Source organism: Schistocerca nitens, chromosome 8, assembly GCF_023898315.1.
Source record: "Schistocerca nitens isolate TAMUIC-IGC-003100 chromosome 8, iqSchNite1.1, whole genome shotgun sequence".
Lineage (NCBI taxonomy): Eukaryota > Metazoa > Arthropoda > Insecta > Orthoptera > Acrididae > Schistocerca > Schistocerca nitens.
The window spans coordinates 519,953,008-519,971,299 of NC_064621.1; the positions used below are offsets into that span (position 1 = coordinate 519,953,008).

Sequence of the window (18,292 nt, forward strand, 5' to 3'; positions counted from 1 at the left end):
GTGACGTCACACCGCGGCGCGGGAGCGCGCGGATACTGAATTTACAAGCAGTCAGCTACAGACCCCCTTGAAGATGTCTCCCGCAGGCGGGGACGAAACGTTGGGAATTGACACAGAATTCATCAACCGACCACGGCATAATAGGCCGGATAATTATAATGGACAGGTTTTCTCAAATTATCACCAATACCGTGGACTTACAGATCTGTGTCGTGTGTGTTCCCTATGCGCCAGTTTTGTATAGTGCCACGTTGTGTGGCACCACATTCTGCAGTTATCCTTAATTTATGAGCGCGAGTGTAGTAATACGCGCGCAGGGAATGCAGCAGGCGCACTGTACCTTTGAGAAACCGTGCAGTGCAGGGTGGTTGGAGAGGCGGTCGATGTCCTCGGTGTCGTCGGTGGCGGCTGCGCGGTCGACGCGGCAGTCGAACGCCGTCTCGTAGATGTGCCGGCGCGCGCGCGGCTGCCCGCTCATGTCCAGGTACTCGTCGTCGAGGTCCGCGTCGCTGTCGCTGAAGCGTGCGTCGTCGCCTAGCGGAGGCGTGGCCTGCTGCGGCTGCGGCTGGCCGGGCTCTTCCGTCGCGCTTCCGCCGGCGCAGGAACACGACGCCACCTGCCGCACGTCCACGTTGCTCCAGCAGCCAGTAATACGTTTTCTGTCGTCTTTTGTCGAAGGAAGGAAGCAAGGAAGGAAGATTACGGTTTGTCGTCCCGTCAAGATGGAAGTCATTAGCGACGAAGTACAAGCTCGGTATGTTTCAAGGATGGAGAACGAAATAGGCCGTGCCCTTTCAAAGGAATCACACCGCCATTTGCCTGGAGTGATCTAGGGAAGTCTCGGGAAACCTAAATCTGGAAGACTGGACGTGGACTTGAACCGCCGTTCTCCCGAAAGCGAGTCCAGTGTGCTAACCAATGTGCAATCTAACTCGGGGTTTTTATTTCATTTTAAGTCAGTTGTGTAATACGTATTTTTAGGTCTGTGCTGGGGCATGCACAGTTCCGGGCTAAGGAATGTTGGGGACACTTCTTTCAGTACAATAAAAACAAGTCAAAAGACGCAAATTTTTTTTCACTCGATGACTAGCTTCGGGCTGAGACCCACTTTCAAATCATACTAACATAGTAAAAAATGGTACCTTCAGAGATGTGAAAACCTTGTCAGAAATGTGGCTGTTCGTTGCACATTTTTGACAGATTTAACATCTTCGGAAATACACTACTGGCCATTAAAATTGCTACATCACGAAGATGACGTGCTACAGACGCGAAGTTTAACCGACAGGAAGAAGATGCTGTGATATGCAAATGATAAGCTTTTCAGAGCATTCACACAAGATTGGCGCCGGTGGCGACACCTACAACGTGCCGACACGAGGAAAGTTTCCAACCGATTTCTCATACACAAACAGCAGTTGACCGGCGTTGCCTGGTGAAACGTTGTTGTGATGCCTCGTGTAAGGAGGAGAAATGCGTACCATCACGTTTCCGACTTTCATAAAGGTCGGTTTGTAGCCTATCGCGATTGCGGTTTATCGTATCGCGACATTGCTGCTCGCGTTGTTCGGGGTCCAATGACTGTTAGCAGAATATGGAATCGGTGGGTTCAGGAGGGTAATACGGAACGCCGTGCTGGATCCCTACGGCCTCATATCACTAGCAGTCGAGATGACAGGCATCTTATCCGCATGGCTGTAACGGATCGTGCAGCCACGTCTCGATCCCTGAGTCAACAGATGGGGACGTTTGCAAGACAACAACCATCTGCACGAACAGTTCGATGACGTTTGCAGCAGCATGGACTATCAACTCGGAGACCATGGCTGCAATTACCCTTGACGCTGCATCACAGACAGGAGCGCCGGCGATGGTGTACTCAACGACGAACCTGGGTGCACGAATGGCAAAACGTCATTTTTTCGGTTGAATCCAGGTTCTGTTTACAGCATCAAGATGGTCGCATCCGTGTTTGGCGACATCGCGGTGAACGCACACTGGAAGCGTGTATTCGTCAGCACCATACTGGCGTATCACCGGGCGTGATGGTATGGGGTGCCATTGGTTACACGTCTCGGTCACCTCTTGTTCGCACTGACTTCACTTTGAACAGTGGACGTTAGATTTCAGACGTGTTACGACCCGTGGCCCTACCCTTGATTCGATCCCTGTGAAATCCTACATTTCAGCATTATAATGCACGACCGCATGTTGCAGTTCCTGTACGGGCCTTTCTGGATACAGAAAATGTTCGATTGCTGCCCTGGCTAGCACATTCTCCAATCTCTCACCAATTGAAAACGCCTGGTCAATGGTGGCCGATCAACTGCTCGTCACAATACTCCAGTCACTACTCTTGATGAACTGTGGTATCGTGTTGAAGCTGCATGGGCAGCTGTACCTGTACACACCATCCAAGTTCTGTTTAACTCAATGCCCAGGCGTATGAAGGCCGTTATTATGGCCAGAGGTGGTTGTTCTGGGTACTGATTTCTCAGGATGTATGCACCCAAATTGCGTGAAAATGTAATCACATGTCAGTTCTAGTATAATATATTTGTCCAATGAATACCCGTTTATCATCTGCGTTTCTTCTTTGTGTAGCAATTTTAATGTCCGGTTGTATACAATTTTTGAGTGCGTTACGATGATTTGAAAATGGGTCTCGTCCGAAAATCATTCGTCGAGTGAATAAATAAAAAAAAGAAAAATTTGCGTCTTTGGACAGGTCTTTCGGTGCACTGATCAACAGAAGTTGCTGACTCACAGCTACTCCAGCGTGCTAGAAGTTCGTACTTCTTTCAGTGTTTCTGATCTGAGCTCAGGCTCTGCACAACCACGACTAGTGCCTAGGGTGTACACACAAGGAAAGCAGGTTACCACCCTACGATGGTCAGCATGAGGTTACTTGAAGCAACGAGAAATAAATCCCTGTGTCATCTAACGGGGCAGTGCACAGTGGTATCTCGTGTATCTGGTGTCAGCACCGACGGCACAGGATAAGACGCTGGTCGGCTTGTGGAATGAACAAAACAATCTTTGCTCACTTTGGCCGACACTAAACAGTGCAAGAGAAGCAACATGGACATACTAGCTGCTCTGCAATCTCTGTCAAAGAAGGTACTTGGTAACAAAGTTGATATATTCTTATCTAATTCTTTACTGCTCATAGTTATTGTGATATTTCGAAATGTAATCCACCAAACGAAATTCGAAAAGACTGCAACGAAAAACAGGAGTTGCAGCGAGTTTAAGTTTCGTGCACCTTAGATCATACGAAATGTAGTTAACGAACTGAACTTTTGTAGGAAAATGAAATATCTACAGCTGTCCTTATGACGTCATGTATTGTATGGCTACAAGCTTCGATGTTTCAGTGCACTATTTTCGGGCCTTAGCTGATGCTAAAGGGATTAACATCATCCGTATACACGATGCATCAGTGGCCAACATAACTGGTTTATGCAGACTATCTGTAATTGTAATGTTATCTCTACATCCATCAACTGCAGTTGATGGTTGGAGAGACAACATCACAACTACAGAGAGTCTGTGTAAACCAGTTATGTTGGCCACTGTTGCATCATGTATACGGATAGTGTTAACCCCTTTTGCATCGGCTAAGATCTGAAAATGGCGTACTGAAACACCGAAACTGGTAGCAATACAATAAATGACATCATAAGGACAACTGTAGGTGTTTTATTTTCTTACATAAGTGAACTGCCGAAATCCCCTATACCTCCGATCACAAGGATGGAGATACTAATCCTGAATTTTTATTCAAGCTTAAGAGGAGATATATCTGTCTTTAATCTCAACAAAACTGATTACTTGTAGAATATTTACTTCTGCTCATGTGGGAAAACAATACAGCGAGAGTGAACCACTCATGGCATCCATCGTATCTCATAAATAGCTGGACATATCGAAACAAGGTTTTGGCAAATGATTGTATGCAAAGAGCATAGTAATTTGCCATACAGTTAACATGCAAAACTTCCATATTTATTGTGATATAAGAGTAACTAGAGATTTCTTAAATGAAGAAGTGTAATTTTTTTGTAGGCCATCGATAGTTAGAGGAATGTGAATTAATGTGGGCTTGCAGCAACATAAGTGAAGAAAGTAGATGTTATTTTTATATCGAGAATGAGCTTTTTATGAGCTATTTATCTGTCTTGTCCTCAGTTGTTTGTTTAGTAACAAACTGTTCCAGAATTGTGACGCATTTGAATTAGCATGAGGATGAGGTAAAGTTGTGTGGCGTCCACTGTATATTGGCAAATGAAGCATAATTCTACATTGTTCCAATACACACGTAGATGTTTCTCAAAACCGGACATTCATGAAGCTTTTCTGAATGGAACAAAAGATTAGCTCCTTCCATTGCAATTTCAGCAGAATCAAACAGTTCAGTGTGTTTTTAATAATAAAAGTCTAGGATTGAAATTTACAAGGTATTTTCTTTCCACACCTCAATAATCCAAGAAATAAGAAAAAAATGTTCACACCAAATACCATGTCATACTTTTGTTCATGTCTGTGTACAGAATGAAGGAATACATTTATTCACTTCAAATATCTTTTAGTTCGTCAAAGATACTGATAAAAATGGAAATGTCGTGTGGCTAGGGCCTCCCGTCGGGTAGACCGTTCGCCTGGTGCAGGTCTTTCGATTTGACGCCACTTCGGCGACCTGCGTGTCGATGGGGATGAAATGATGATGATTAGGACAACACAACACCCAGTCCGTGAGCGGAGAAAATTTCCGACCCAGCCGGGAATCGAACCCGGGCCTTTAGGATTGACAGTCTGTCACGCTGACCACTCAGCTACCGGGGCGGACTAAAGATACTGATAATCTATTTTCTGTATAATGAGTAGTTGACAGAATTCTGCAAGTCGTCAGAGTGGTCACAACTTCAGAGCTACGAAATAGTCATTTTGTCTCATCGAGAAGTACCATTCTGGATCCAAAAAAGTCCTTTTACGAACGACTTGCAATTACTATGAAAACAGATTTTTGTGCTTAATATATCAAAAGATATTTGTGCTGGATAGGTTCAGTAATTCACTCTGAATGGAGTTACTAACAAAAATATTATGCGCTAAGTACTGCGAAATCTTTTGATATTTCTCAGATATTGAATTATAGGAATAAAATCCTTTGGAAAGCTTCGGCCCGAATCTGGTCTTATGCTACGTCTCTGCTTACCTCGTTGCTGACAGGACGTTAATTAAATCCTTGCATTTCTTGCTTACTTCCTTCCCCAAAATATAGAACTGTCATCACTGTTGAGTTCTGAGTAATACGTACATCTCTCTTAATCCAACTTTAATTTCGCTTATTTTGATGAAACCCAGCTGAGCTTAGAATGTTTGAAGTCAGTTTGATGCTCATGCGGTTGCAGTTGTGGCAGAACCCAAAGAAGCCACTGGAGACAATACAGATCAATAACTTCAGAAAAAGCTCATTCTCAGTATAAAAGCAAACGTGCAATTTCTTCATCAGCTATTGATTATCCTAAAAATATTACTTTACCCACTGCAAAAATAATCTGTAGTTATGCGAATATTTTGTTTTTGGAAATCTTGAACAATTTATGAAATACAGTGGATGTCATGAGCAGTTTACTCTCTTGGGTGGAAGAGAGTGCGCTACATAAAATCCACGCTGAAGATAGACGTAGGTATACTCCCACGTTTAAGGAAAAATGGAATATGTTATCTACATTTCATCCACAGCAATGCACGACCTAACGTGCACATAGTGTACAATCATAGCGATTTCTGTAATTCGTTGCAAAGCGTTAGAATTTCGCGGAGTGTGTTATCTGATTTCGAAACACCACAATAAATACGACCATTGGCGAAAAATGCAGTTCACGATGTAGCTAACATATAAGGCTATAAGTAGCATAAGAATCAGCACTTTTCCCGATTAGTTTCTTTATTTCCGAGAGAATGCATATCAGCAAGAGTGCATGTGACACAAAGCAGCTGAGTTGCTGGTACCATTGCTTCAACTGGCAGGCTAACCAACGTTCTCTGTGTGCAACTGCAGGCGCAAATAACTGCTTATCATTGTCGCAAGTCAGCATACAGGTCAACGGCTTTCACTGTGTTGCCACACTTAGGGAATTGATGACTGGAGGGGATTTGAAGTGCATTCATTCAGAATGTCAGTCCAGTGTCTAGGTCTACATGAAGTCACACGATCATTTGAAAAAATCTTAACTTGGAAACTATTAGAGACAGAGAATTGTGGTTGTTGTAAGACGTTTATCAGCTCTCAAAGCTTTTTTGCTTTCTCCTTCGTAGCAGATTTGACATGGATTACATCAAAATGGCGAGAGACCATGAGAAAGTACAATGTGTCATCTGGTGTCAGAGACCAAATTTGTGACAACGGTACTCCAGAGTTATCGCCATAACTATGTGAGGGCACCACCGGCAAAAACAAGCATAATAAAGTGGTTCAGAAACCATCCTAGAAGTGGACATCCCCCCGTATCCCAAGCACTTATTCATAGGTTGGTAGGTATGTAGGTAGGTAGGTATGTATGTAGGTAGGTAGATTGGTTGGTTGGTTGAGTTGGGGAGGACCAAAAAGCGAGGTCCTTAGTCCCATCGGATTAGGGAAAGGTGGGGAAGGAAGTCGGCTGTGCCCTTTCAAATGAACCATCCTGGGATTTTCCAGAAGCGAGTTAGGGAAATCACGGAAAACCTAAATCAGGATGGCAGGACGCGGGTTTGAGCCGTGGTCTTCCCGAATGCGAGTCCAGTGTGCTAAGCACTGCACCCCTCGCTCGGTACACTTATTCATAAAGTGCAAACTGCATTTCAGTGCAACCCTCAGAAGGCAATTCGTCTTGCATCACACGAACTGCAGGGAGACAGCTCGCTTGTCCATAAACTGTTATGTAAGCGGTTATACCTTTCTATTTAAAAGTGCAAACGGTCCAAGCCTTGCAGCCAAACGATCATCCTCTACATTATGCATTCTTGTGTTCCATGACGGTCTTCACTGAAGCTATGAGTAACTGAAAAAAGCCAGTTTCAGAAGAAACAACGTTCCGTATTTATGGACATGTAGATCGCTACAACGTTAGGAATTAAGGCATCAGAAACACACACAACGCACGAAGCTTAATGTTTGTTGTGGCATAATGCACGGTAGTGTGATAAGCCCATTTTTCTTCATATAGAAAACCATAACCGGAAACGTCAGACTGGCATGCTCTTACAGCTGCTGCTACAACAGATCGAAGAGCTGCAGCCGTTTCTCATCTTCCAGATTGGTGGTGCACACCAACATTGGAGTTTGGACGTATGGGCTGTGCTGAATGACATATTTCCTGAGGATTGGGTGGGTCTCATGGTTCCATCGCACAGCCCCTACGCTCTCCCAATGTCAGGCAATTAGATTTCTTTTTGCAGGGTTAGGTTACAGATTTCGTGTACACAACACAAATTGACCTCTGTGCGCAAATCAATGAAGCAATCATAACTGCTGATGCTGCGTTGCTGACCAATGCACGGGGAGAATAGTAATATCGACTTACTGTTTTACGAATGACAGGTGGGGCACTCACTGAAATTCTGGCATAACAGGAAAACAACTCTGAGCTGCCAAACGTTCTACAAAAAATATGATGTTCTACTTCTAATAGTTTCCACATTACGATTTTTTGAAATGATAGAGGAACCTTAAGAACACCTGGTATTACTATTAGACGATCTCTTTTGGCTGAATAAAACAATTATCTAAATAAAAATAAATTTATAATATAGCATGCTTTTAAAGTAGGCCAAAAAGGATAAAATAATTTCTCCCAGCCTCATACAGATTCCTAATCGCATGCAGATAGTTCTAAAAATTTGTGGTTGTGAAAAAAAACTTGTAAGATTTATAATGAAATGCATGACAATTTATAACGAAAAGCGTCAGATGCATGCCGTAGAGCTGAATTATGCATGCATCAGTTACGCATTACATGTGCCCCTGTTTTTCGTTTTAAATCTTACAAATATTTTATAGCTATTCAGAACTGCAAATTTTCAGAACTATCTTTATGGGGTTAGCATTCTGTGTGTGTGGGAGGGTGGGGGGGGGGAGGACAAATTATTTTACACTTTTAAGTGCGAATTAAAAAGTCTAACAATAATATCATTTTTATTGAAATAATTATTATTGTTGCAAACTATTGTGACTGGAATTTGACATGGATTGGGAGAGACTTAAAGATCTAACAGTCTGGTCATCTGGCGAACGACTTTGAATAGTGGTTAACTGAGTGTGAACAGGACAAGAAGAAGAGGAAAATGAACACCAGAGATGGCATGGCAGAATAACGAAGTTCAAAATGGTAATCTAAAAGAGAAAATGTAAGGCATAGTGAATTTTGGGCTGAAATGTGTTTAATTGGAAGGATACGAGCTTGCTGCGAATACACGACTCAAGTTCCGTGGTTAACTTTATAGTGCGGCCATGAGGACCAATTGGCCGGCCAGGTGGTTATGGCCCCGCAGCACCATGAAGTCAGCGCTGCAGAGGTGACAGTAGCGCTGGCTGAAGCATTAGGAGCTTCTGGTGGCTGTCATCACGTTCCACGCATAAAACTTGGAATGCAATCCTAAACCACATACACAACACGCTGCTTTTTTAGGCAGCCGAGATGTCAGGAGTTACCACACCTTTTCACCTCCATCCCCACCCCCATGGGACTACATTTCCTGAAAAAGAATTAGTGCACCTGGAAAGACGACATCGATTTTGATCTGATGATGGCATACGCCACCTGGGCGATAGTACGAGGTGCATTCAAGTTCTAAGGCCTCCGATTTTTTTCCTAATTAACTACTCACCCGAAATCGATGAAACTGGCGTTACTTCTCGACGTAATCGCCCTGCAGACGTACACATTTTTCACAACGCTGACGCCATGATTCCATGGCAGCGGCGAAGGCTTCTTTAGGAGTCTGTTTTGACCACTGGAAAATCGCTGAGGCAATAGCAGCACGGCTGGTGAATGTGCGGCCAGAGAGACTGTCTTTCATTGTTGGAAAAAGCCAAAAGTCACTAGGAGCCAGGTCAGGTGAGTAGGGAGCATGAGGAACCACTTCAGAGTTGTTATCACGAAGAAACTGTTGCGTAACGTTAGCTCGATGTGCGGGAGCGTTGTCTTGGTGAAACAGCACACGCGCAGCCCTTCCCGGACGTTTTTGTTGCAGTGCAGGAAGGAATTTGTTCTTCAAAACATTTTCGCAGGATGCACCTGTTACCGTAGTGCCCTTTGGAACGCAATGGGTGAGGATTAAGCCCTCGCTGTCCCAGAACATGGACACCATCATTTTTTCAGCACTGGCGGTTACCCGAAATTTTTTTGGTGGCGGTGAATCTGTGTGCTTCCATTGTGCTGACTGGCGCTTTGTTTCTGGAATGAAAAATGGCATCCACGTCTCATCCATTGTCACAACCGACGAAAGAAAGTCCCATTCATGCTGTCGTTGCGCATCAACATTGCTTGGCAACATGCCACACGGGCAGCCGTGTGGGCGTCCGTCAGCATTCGTGGCACCCACCTGGATGACACTTTTCGCATTTTCAGGTCGTCATGCAGGATTGTGTGCACAGAACCCACAGAAATGCCAACTCTGGAGGCGATCTGTTCAACAGTCATTCGGCGATCCCCCAAAACAATTCTCTCCACTTTCTCGATCATGTCGTCAGACCGGCTTGTGCGAGCCCGAGGTTGTTTCGGTTTGTTGTCACACGATATTCTGCCTTCATTAAACTGTCGCACCCACGAACGCACTGTTGACACATCCATAACTCCATCACCACATGTCTCCTTCAACTGTCGGTTAATTTCAATTGGTTTCACACCACGCAAATTCAGAAAACGAATGATTGCACGCTGTTCAAGTAAGGAAAACGTCGCCATTTTAAGTATTTGAAACAGTTCTCATTCTCGCCGCTGGCGGTATAATTCCATCTGCCGTACGGTGCTGCCATCTCTGGGACGTATTGACAATGAACGTGGCCTCATTTTAAAACAATGCGCATGTTTCTATCTCTATCCAGTCCGGAGAAAAAAAATCGGAGGCCTTAGAACTTGAATGCACCTCGTAAATGTACTGATAATGGCTTTAACATCGCGCAGCAACTGATAGCGTAGCGGCATAGCTACCATAGCTGTGCCTACCTTTTAATAGGGAATAGTCACAGACAGAAGCCTCAATGTGGTGCAAATATGTGAAGCATGCCACAGAGACACACTCGTGCTTCCTACAGCCAACTTAGCGAGTTTGAAAGTGATCAATCTGTGGCCATCCGAGTGGAGGAATGGTTCTTTCGTAGAACTGCCACATAAGTTGGACACGCTGCGTCAGTTGTGCAACGACGCGGGTATCAATGGTCACGTGTACATTCTCACACTCACAGAAGAGGTTCTGTACATCCACGCAGAGCAGACGCTCGCCAGGATCGTTATATTGTAAGGGCAGGCCGGCCGGAGTGGCCGAGCGGTTCTAGGCGCTACAGTCTGGAACCGCGCAAGCGCTACGGTCGCAGGTTCGAATCCTGCCTCGGGCATGGATGTGTGTGATGTCCTTAGGTTAGTTAGGTTTAAGTAGTTCTAAGTTCTAGGGGACTGATGACCTCAGCAGTTAAATCCCATATGCTCAGCGCCATTTGAACCATTTGTAAGGGCAGCAGTGGCAGATCGTACAGATACCACTGAACAGAAAAGAGGGCTTGTGAGTCCAGATGCATCGACACAAAGTGTTGCGAACTGGTTATTAGCAGAGGGGCTATGGGCATGCACAACTCTAGCCCATCTTTCACTGATGCCACAGCATCGACGTACACGGCTCGACTAGTACCATCAGAGCAACACTTGGAAGATGGAATCGAATGTCATTGTCTTCAGCGATGAAAGCAGATTCTGTCTGTAAGCAAGTGATGGACCCATCCTTTGCATTACCACATGGTATGGAGTAAGCTATAACTCTTGTTCACCTTTGGGGTGTCTTGAGGGGCCGCTAATAAGCATAATAAGCACCTGGTGCATGCAGAATGTTGTTAAGCCCATTCTTTTGCCGTTCTTGCAACAAGAAGGCGGTGTTTTGTTCCAACAGGACAATGCTCGCACAGATCCTGTGAAACTCAACGTGCTCTGCAAGGTGTGCAGCACCTTCCCTGGGCAGCACAATCTCCGGACTTGCCTCCAGTCTAGCACGTGTAGGATATGATTGGACAAGAAGTGGCTCATGTGATTCGTCGACCAACAACTTTTATAGAACTAAGTGGACAGTTCGAGCAGGCGTGACATTACGTATCACAGGACTCTATTAGCCATCTGTACAATCGACTGGACGCTAGAGTCAGCACCTGAATTGCCGCTCGTGGAGGTTACACCACGCACTGAAGTGGGTTTTTCAGCATGGGCTGTAACTCAGAACCACTTGTGCTATTGATTTGTAAATGTAATCATTTCATGTACTACATATGTGCTGTTTTATTAACAGATTTTGGGTGAATTGGATACCTCTAAAAGGGTGTACTAATTTTTTTGTGTGTGAATCAGACAGACGAGAAAGCAGCTTCATATTGCATTGTCATTCAGTTCTACATCTACATCTACATCCATACTCCGCAAGTCACCTGACGGTGTGTGGCGGAGGGTACCTTGAGTACCTCTAACGGTTCTCCCTTCTATTGCAGTCTCGTATTGTTCGTGGAAAGAAGGATTGTCGGTATGCCTCTGTATGGGCTCTAATCTCCCTGATTTTATCCTCATGGTCTCTTCGCGAGATATACGTAGGAGGGAGCAATATACTGCTTGACACCTCGGTGAAGGTATGTTCTCGAAACTTCAACAAAAGCCCGTACCGAGCTAGTGAGCGTCTCTCCTGCAGAGCCTTCCACTGGAGTTTATCTATCATCTTCGTAACGCTTTCGCGATTACTAAATGGTCCTGTAACGAAGCGCGCTGCTCTCCGTTGGATCTTATCTATCTCTTCTATCAACCCTATCTGGTACGGACCCCACACTGCTGAGCAGTTTTCAAGCAGTGGGCGAACAAGCGTATTGTAACCTACTTCCTTTGTTTTCGGATTGCATTTCCTTAGGATTCTTCCAATGAATCTCAGTCTGGCATCTGCTTTACCGACGATCAACTTTACATGATCATTCCATTTTAAATCACTCCTAATGCGTACTCCCAGCTAATTTATGGAATTAACTGCTTCCAGTTGCTGACCTGCTATATTGTAGCTAAATGATAAAGGATCTTTCTTTCTGTGTATTCGCAGCACATTATACTTGTCTACATTGAGATTCAATTGCCATTCCCTGCACCATGCGTCAATTCGTTGCAGATCCTCCTGCATTTCAGTACAATTTTCCATTTTTATAACCTCTCGATATACTACAACATCATCCGCGAAAAGCCCCAGTGAACTTCCGATGTCATCCACAAGCTCATTTATGTATATTGTGAATAGCAACGGTCCTACGACACTCCCCTGCGGCATACCTGAAATCACTCTTACTTCGGAAGACTTCTCACCATTGAGAATGACATGCTGCGTTCTGTTATCTAGGAACTCTTCAATCCAATCACACAATTGGTCTGATAGTCCGTATGCTCTTACTTTGTTCATTAAACGACTGTGGGGAAGTGTATCAAACGCCTTGCGGAAGTCAAGAAACACGGCATCTACCTGGGAACCCGTGTCTATGGCCCTCTGAGTCTCGTGGACGAATAGCGCGAGCTGGGTTTCACACGATCGTCTTTTTCGAAACCCATGCTGATTCCTACAGAGTAGATTTCTAGTCTCCAGAAAAGTCATTATACTCGAACATAATACACGTTCCAAAATTCTACAACTGATAGACGTTAGAGATATAGGTCTATAGTTCTGCACATCTGTTCGACGTCCCTTCTTGAAAGCGGGGATGACCTGTGCCCTTTTCCAATCCTTTGGAACGCTACGCTCTTCTGGAGACCTACGGTACACCGCTGCAAGAAGGGGGGCAAGTTCCTTCGCGTACTCTGTGTAAAATCGAACTGGTATCCCATCAGGTCCAGCGGCCTTTCCTCTTTTGAGCGATTTTAATTGTATCTCTATCCCTCTGTCGTCTAGTTCCGAGCTACGTTTAAAATTTCAAGTCTCTAGCTCATCGGGAAGCTAGTTTAAAAACAGATGCAAAATTTGTACTAGACAGAAAGATGGATAAGAAGGTGACCTAATAAAATAGTGTTACAAAGAAAAAGGAGGGGAAGGTGGTTTGTGGTGCTGACCTGCTGGTAGGCAGCGACCCGTCGGTGCTGGGGCGGCATGGGCGCATGTCCCCCGGGCTGTGGGGCTGGCTGCTGCTGCTGCTGCTGGTGTGTGGAGGGGGGCGCCTCTAGCAGCAGCGCCGCCAGCGGCGTGGCGTCGAGGCTGGCGCTCTTGCGGTAGGCGCGCGCCCCGGCCGCAGCGCTCGGCCGCTGCTGGCTGGCGGGGCACGAAGGCGCGGCCGCGTCGAGGCTCACGCACTTGCGGTACCCCTGCACACCACACGGCTCGCTTCAGTACGCTGCCGCCGTACGCTCTGCAGAGTCGAGCGAAAGGATCGGGGCGGAGAAAGGTAGAAAATTTGAGCGACTGCAGAGAAATCAGGAAGTGTGTCCCACGGGGTTCAGTTTGGAGTCCACTTCTACTCTTTATACACGTGAATGACCTTTCGCTTAAAATTCGTCAAGCTGAATTGGTACTTTTTGCAAATATAACAAAATTTTTGAGGCAACTGTGCGACTATAGTGCGCGTCATTTACGACGGCGGCCGAGTTTAGGTTCATTCTGCGCATCTGATGTCACAAAACACAGTCAGCCAATGAACAGAGAACGACGTTGCCAGAGCTCGACTGCAGCGCAGAGCACGGACGAGTGTCTTCAGTTTTAGAAACGTTCAGTCATAAATAAAGTAATAGAACAAAAGCAATGTTTTGATAGCAGACTTTCTTTTATAGAAAGTTTGGAAAAACCATTCTTTATACCAATTGCTTCATATTCTATTAATAAATTAAATCAAACAAGCAATAAGCCTCCTAATTCAGGCGATAGCAAGGAAAGGTGTTTGTATCAATCTCACGAACTGCTTTTTCGCAATAAAGAACAGCGGTAATTGTTTATTTCCTATTGTACTTCGACGAAGCGTGAGTAATTCATAGTCATACCAACAGCGTTTGTCGGTATTTTGCGTGATGTTTTAGAGTCCTCAAGGAGTTTTATTGACTCGCGAGCAGCGTTAGCGTAATGGTTAACGTGTTGGGCAGCTAAGCGAAAGGTTGTGAGTTTATCTCTGCTTAGCAACGTAAACAGAGATCGCAGTTTGGTTCGCATTGTGAAATAATTTAAAAAGATAGTTGTATTACAGACAGTTATACTTTGAGGGGTGTCCTTTATCGTTCATAGCCTTTTGACAAGCAATTACACAAAAGTTTCGTTTATCTGGGACCAGAATATCGGCTTTTGCGGCCGTCCTGAGCGGACGCGCTGTGGCGCTTCTGTTTGGATTTTATGAATCTGCGTTACAGTGTTGTGTAAAATTGTGATTGTGGTGATGCAGCATTTTAGTTTCCTTGTTTTCGCGAGCTGTTAACTGCTGACATGGCAACCATGTTTCCCAGAAAGCTTACCCTAAGATTTGGATTTGACAAAGCAACCCGTAATGTTCAGCCAAGTTCACTAGAAATTCATGACTGGATCGTTGACGTTATTGGCATTACTTCGGATCAGACGCACACTGCTTATTATGACTTGGAGCAATACTGCTTTTTTGTGAAGCTGCTTTCCCCGTTGGTGCTGGAACGGATTTTGCAGAAATTTGAAGGAAAAGCTGAATTCCGCCATCGCGATAATTCGGTGAGTACAGTTACCATTTCAAATGCTGATGTTGATTTTAAACAAGTCAGAGTATTTAACTTGCCCCCTGAGGTAGAAAACTGCTACTTAAAAGACGCATTATCCAAATACGGTGACATCAGGCAAATTCGTAATGAACGATGGTCAAGCCAGCATAGATTGCAATGCTTTAGTGGTGTTCGTTCTGTCGATATGCATGTCAAACAAAACATTCCATCTCATATTTTGGTTTGTGGCTACAAAGCGCACGTTATATACAATGGACAGACTTTGACTTGTCATATATGTAATGAAAGTGGGCATCTCAGGCAAAACTGTCCAAAAAAGGTGTTTGTATTGCAGAATAATTTACAACAGCGTAAAAGGTTAACACTGGCTGATCGTGTGACTGAAAATCAGATGACGGGTGGTGAAGTTTCCAGCATTACGGGGAATGTAGACGACAGGCCATAAAATACTCTTGAAGCATTTCCACCTTTACTCAGGAAAGACACTGTAGACAATCCTGCTGGAAAAAGTAGTATAACCACTAAAAAGAGACGTCGAACTTGTGACGGCAGTAGCACAGATGAAGAAGATATCAATCTGTCTCTGAAAGCTGTAGGTGACATTCAGAAAACAGTACTAGAAACTGTTTCAGACAATATTGTCAGCATAGATTCGAACTCTGAGTCAAGTACATCAGTAGACAAATCGAATACGCCACCATCACCCGAACACGTCGAAGTGACATCACAGTCCCATTCTGTAGCGCTGGACGCGCCAGTAGATGGCAATGCGCTGCTCTTGGTGACGCCACAGCCCCGCGCTGCAGTACCCGTACGTCAACCAATGCAGACAGATTCACTCGCGGATGCAACTGAAAGCAAACATGACGAGGTAGCGAGTGATTGTCAACAACAGGCGACGTCACAACCCAAATCCCAAGACGAAGAAGCGGAGTTTTACAGTAACAACACACAAACAGCAAATGAAAGTGATCATAGAAATGTCAGGGCATTGGAAGAATGTTTGCAAACTGCTTCTGCGCCGTCTTTGGCAGACGAGATGGTGGCGCACGACTGCCCCCCAGATTCACCGACACCGACCTCGGTGGAAAAGTACTCAGGGGGTGGGCGGAGCAGACTTTCGGTGAAGGCCAGTGTCAATGCAAACCGCAAGAAAAGTAAAAAGAAGGTTCTAATGCAAACCGTGACGGTGGTCTCCAGTCAGATTCTCAGGAAGTGTCCGGCATGGAGTGGCATGAAATGATAGGCTAGCGGGAAAAAGGGTCATTCCCCTATGTTACAGTCATATACGGTTACCACGTTAAACATTAATAGGATACAGTCGGATGTTAAAATAGCTGCTCTGAAACAGTTTCTGTATGAGACAGCGACGGATATTGATCTCCTACAGGAAGTGGTATTCCCACAATTAAATTTTTCCAATTACGTTGATTTTTACAATATTTCCACTGAAACGAATGTTGGCACGGCCATTTTAGTTAGAGAAGGCATCCCCATACATGACGTTGATAAATTAGAATCGGGGCGAGGTATTGGAATAAATGTAGCAGGAGTTACTATAGTCAATTTATATGCTCCTTTTGGCAGCAGTAATAGAGCTGCAAGAGCCACATTCTTTAATGAAAGCGTAATTTATTTACTGAGGAAAAACCCCCTCCAACTTATAATAGGGGGAGATTTTAATTGTGTATTGAGTCGAAAGGATCAAATCCCCAACTTCAATTACTCAACTGACTTGAGACGTCTTGTTGATTTAAAATTAAAAGATACTGGGGAAATAAAATATCCAACAATGGTGAACTTCACTCATGTTGTTGCGAATTCCTGTAGTAGAATTGATAGAATTTACGTATCGGAAAATTTAGCAGATAAAGTACTGAAAACAGAAACTGTTCCCGTTAGTTTTTCCGATCACAGTGCGTTGTTGACATGCGTAAATTTAACACCACAACCTACCCGAAGAGTAAGAAGCCAGTGGAATCTAAATATATCGTTATTATCAGAAGAAGACTTAGAAGATGCCCTAACCAGAGCTTGGGAAATGTGTCTCCGTTCACTGAACAACTTTCCAAGTGTGATAGAATGGTGGACCCAACGAGCGAAACCGAAGCTAAGGAAAGTTTTAATATCTTTTATTATAGATATGGCCAGAGAAAGGAAACAGACTGTAGAATTCTACTACAGCGTGCTCAGGGACCTATGCGATCAGACAGGTGCAATTCCTACAAGACTAAAAGACATCAAGAAAATAAAAGCAAAATTAGTATGTCTGAAACGTAAGGAACTGGAGGGACTTAAAATAAAAACCAAAGCAAAGTCAGTCACTGAAGGTGAGACTGCTGCATTGTACCACCTTGTCAGACACGCCAAGAATAGAAGAAGAAGTTTCATGGATGAACTTCAAATAGATGATGGTACCAGAAGGAAATAATTAAATAGATCTCAGCGTACTATGAACGTATGTATGCGTCAGGGGAAACAAACGAAGAAGAATACGATGAGCTCTTTGGTACATATCTTCCACGAATATCGCGAGATGATGATGAGAACGTTTCTTCGGACATCACCAAGGAAGATGTATTAGAAATCGTGTGCAGCTCCCTTGCTAGAAAATCTCCAGGACCTGACGGACTGCCCATTGAATTCTATAAACGATTTTGGACCCTAATAGGAGAAAAGTTCACCGAAATTGTCAATGAAGTCTTACAAGGAAAGCCAGTGCCTGCAGAGTTCAAACAATGTAAAATCGTGTTGATCCCGAAGAACAGAGTCTGCAAAAAAATAAACAACCTACGGCCGATTTCGCTTTTAAATTCAGATTATAAAATTACAGCTTGAGTAATTAACAAGCGCTTTACACCATGCACCGCTGACGTCATAGGCCAACAGCAGACTTGTGCTTTTAGAAGGAGGATTTTACAAACTGCGGTTTTGTATCGCGATGTCATTGCGCTAGCGCAGGCAAGTAACATAAAATGTGAACTTCTTTTCATAGACTTCCATAAGATATTTGATCAAATTAATCACAAATACTTGATAGAGACAATGCGCCGAATGGACTTCCAGCCAAGAACCATCGACATCATCAAGAACATGGCAATGGGTGTTACTGCACAAATCTCCGTTAACTGCCAACTGACAAAAAAAAATTGAAATAAAAAGGGGTATTACCCAAGGAAGCCCCTTATCCATGCTCCTGTTCGTTATATCACTGGAACATTTCTTGAGACAGCTACAGCACAGGCTGACAGGCATTACCATTCAAGGAACAAAGACCGTGGTAAGTGCTTACGCGGACGATGTAGGCGTAATCATCAGAGACCAAACACATGTGACACAACTAGAGATGATGCTTGCAAAATACT

The 18,292-nt window shown here is 44.3% G+C and overlaps 1 protein-coding gene across 1 annotated transcript in view; it reads right to left on the reverse strand.

Moving 5' to 3' along the window:
* LOC126199650 (uncharacterized) overlaps positions 1-18,292 on the reverse strand; it is a 584,284-nt gene that overhangs the window by 115,702 nt on the left and 450,290 nt on the right. The window contains exons 8-9 of the mRNA XM_049936577.1: positions 13,314-13,562; positions 341-616 (exon numbers count right to left, since the gene is read on the reverse strand). Coding sequence (XP_049792534.1) covers positions 341-616; positions 13,314-13,562 — 525 coding nt within the window. The remainder of the gene's footprint in view (positions 1-340; positions 617-13,313; positions 13,563-18,292) is intronic.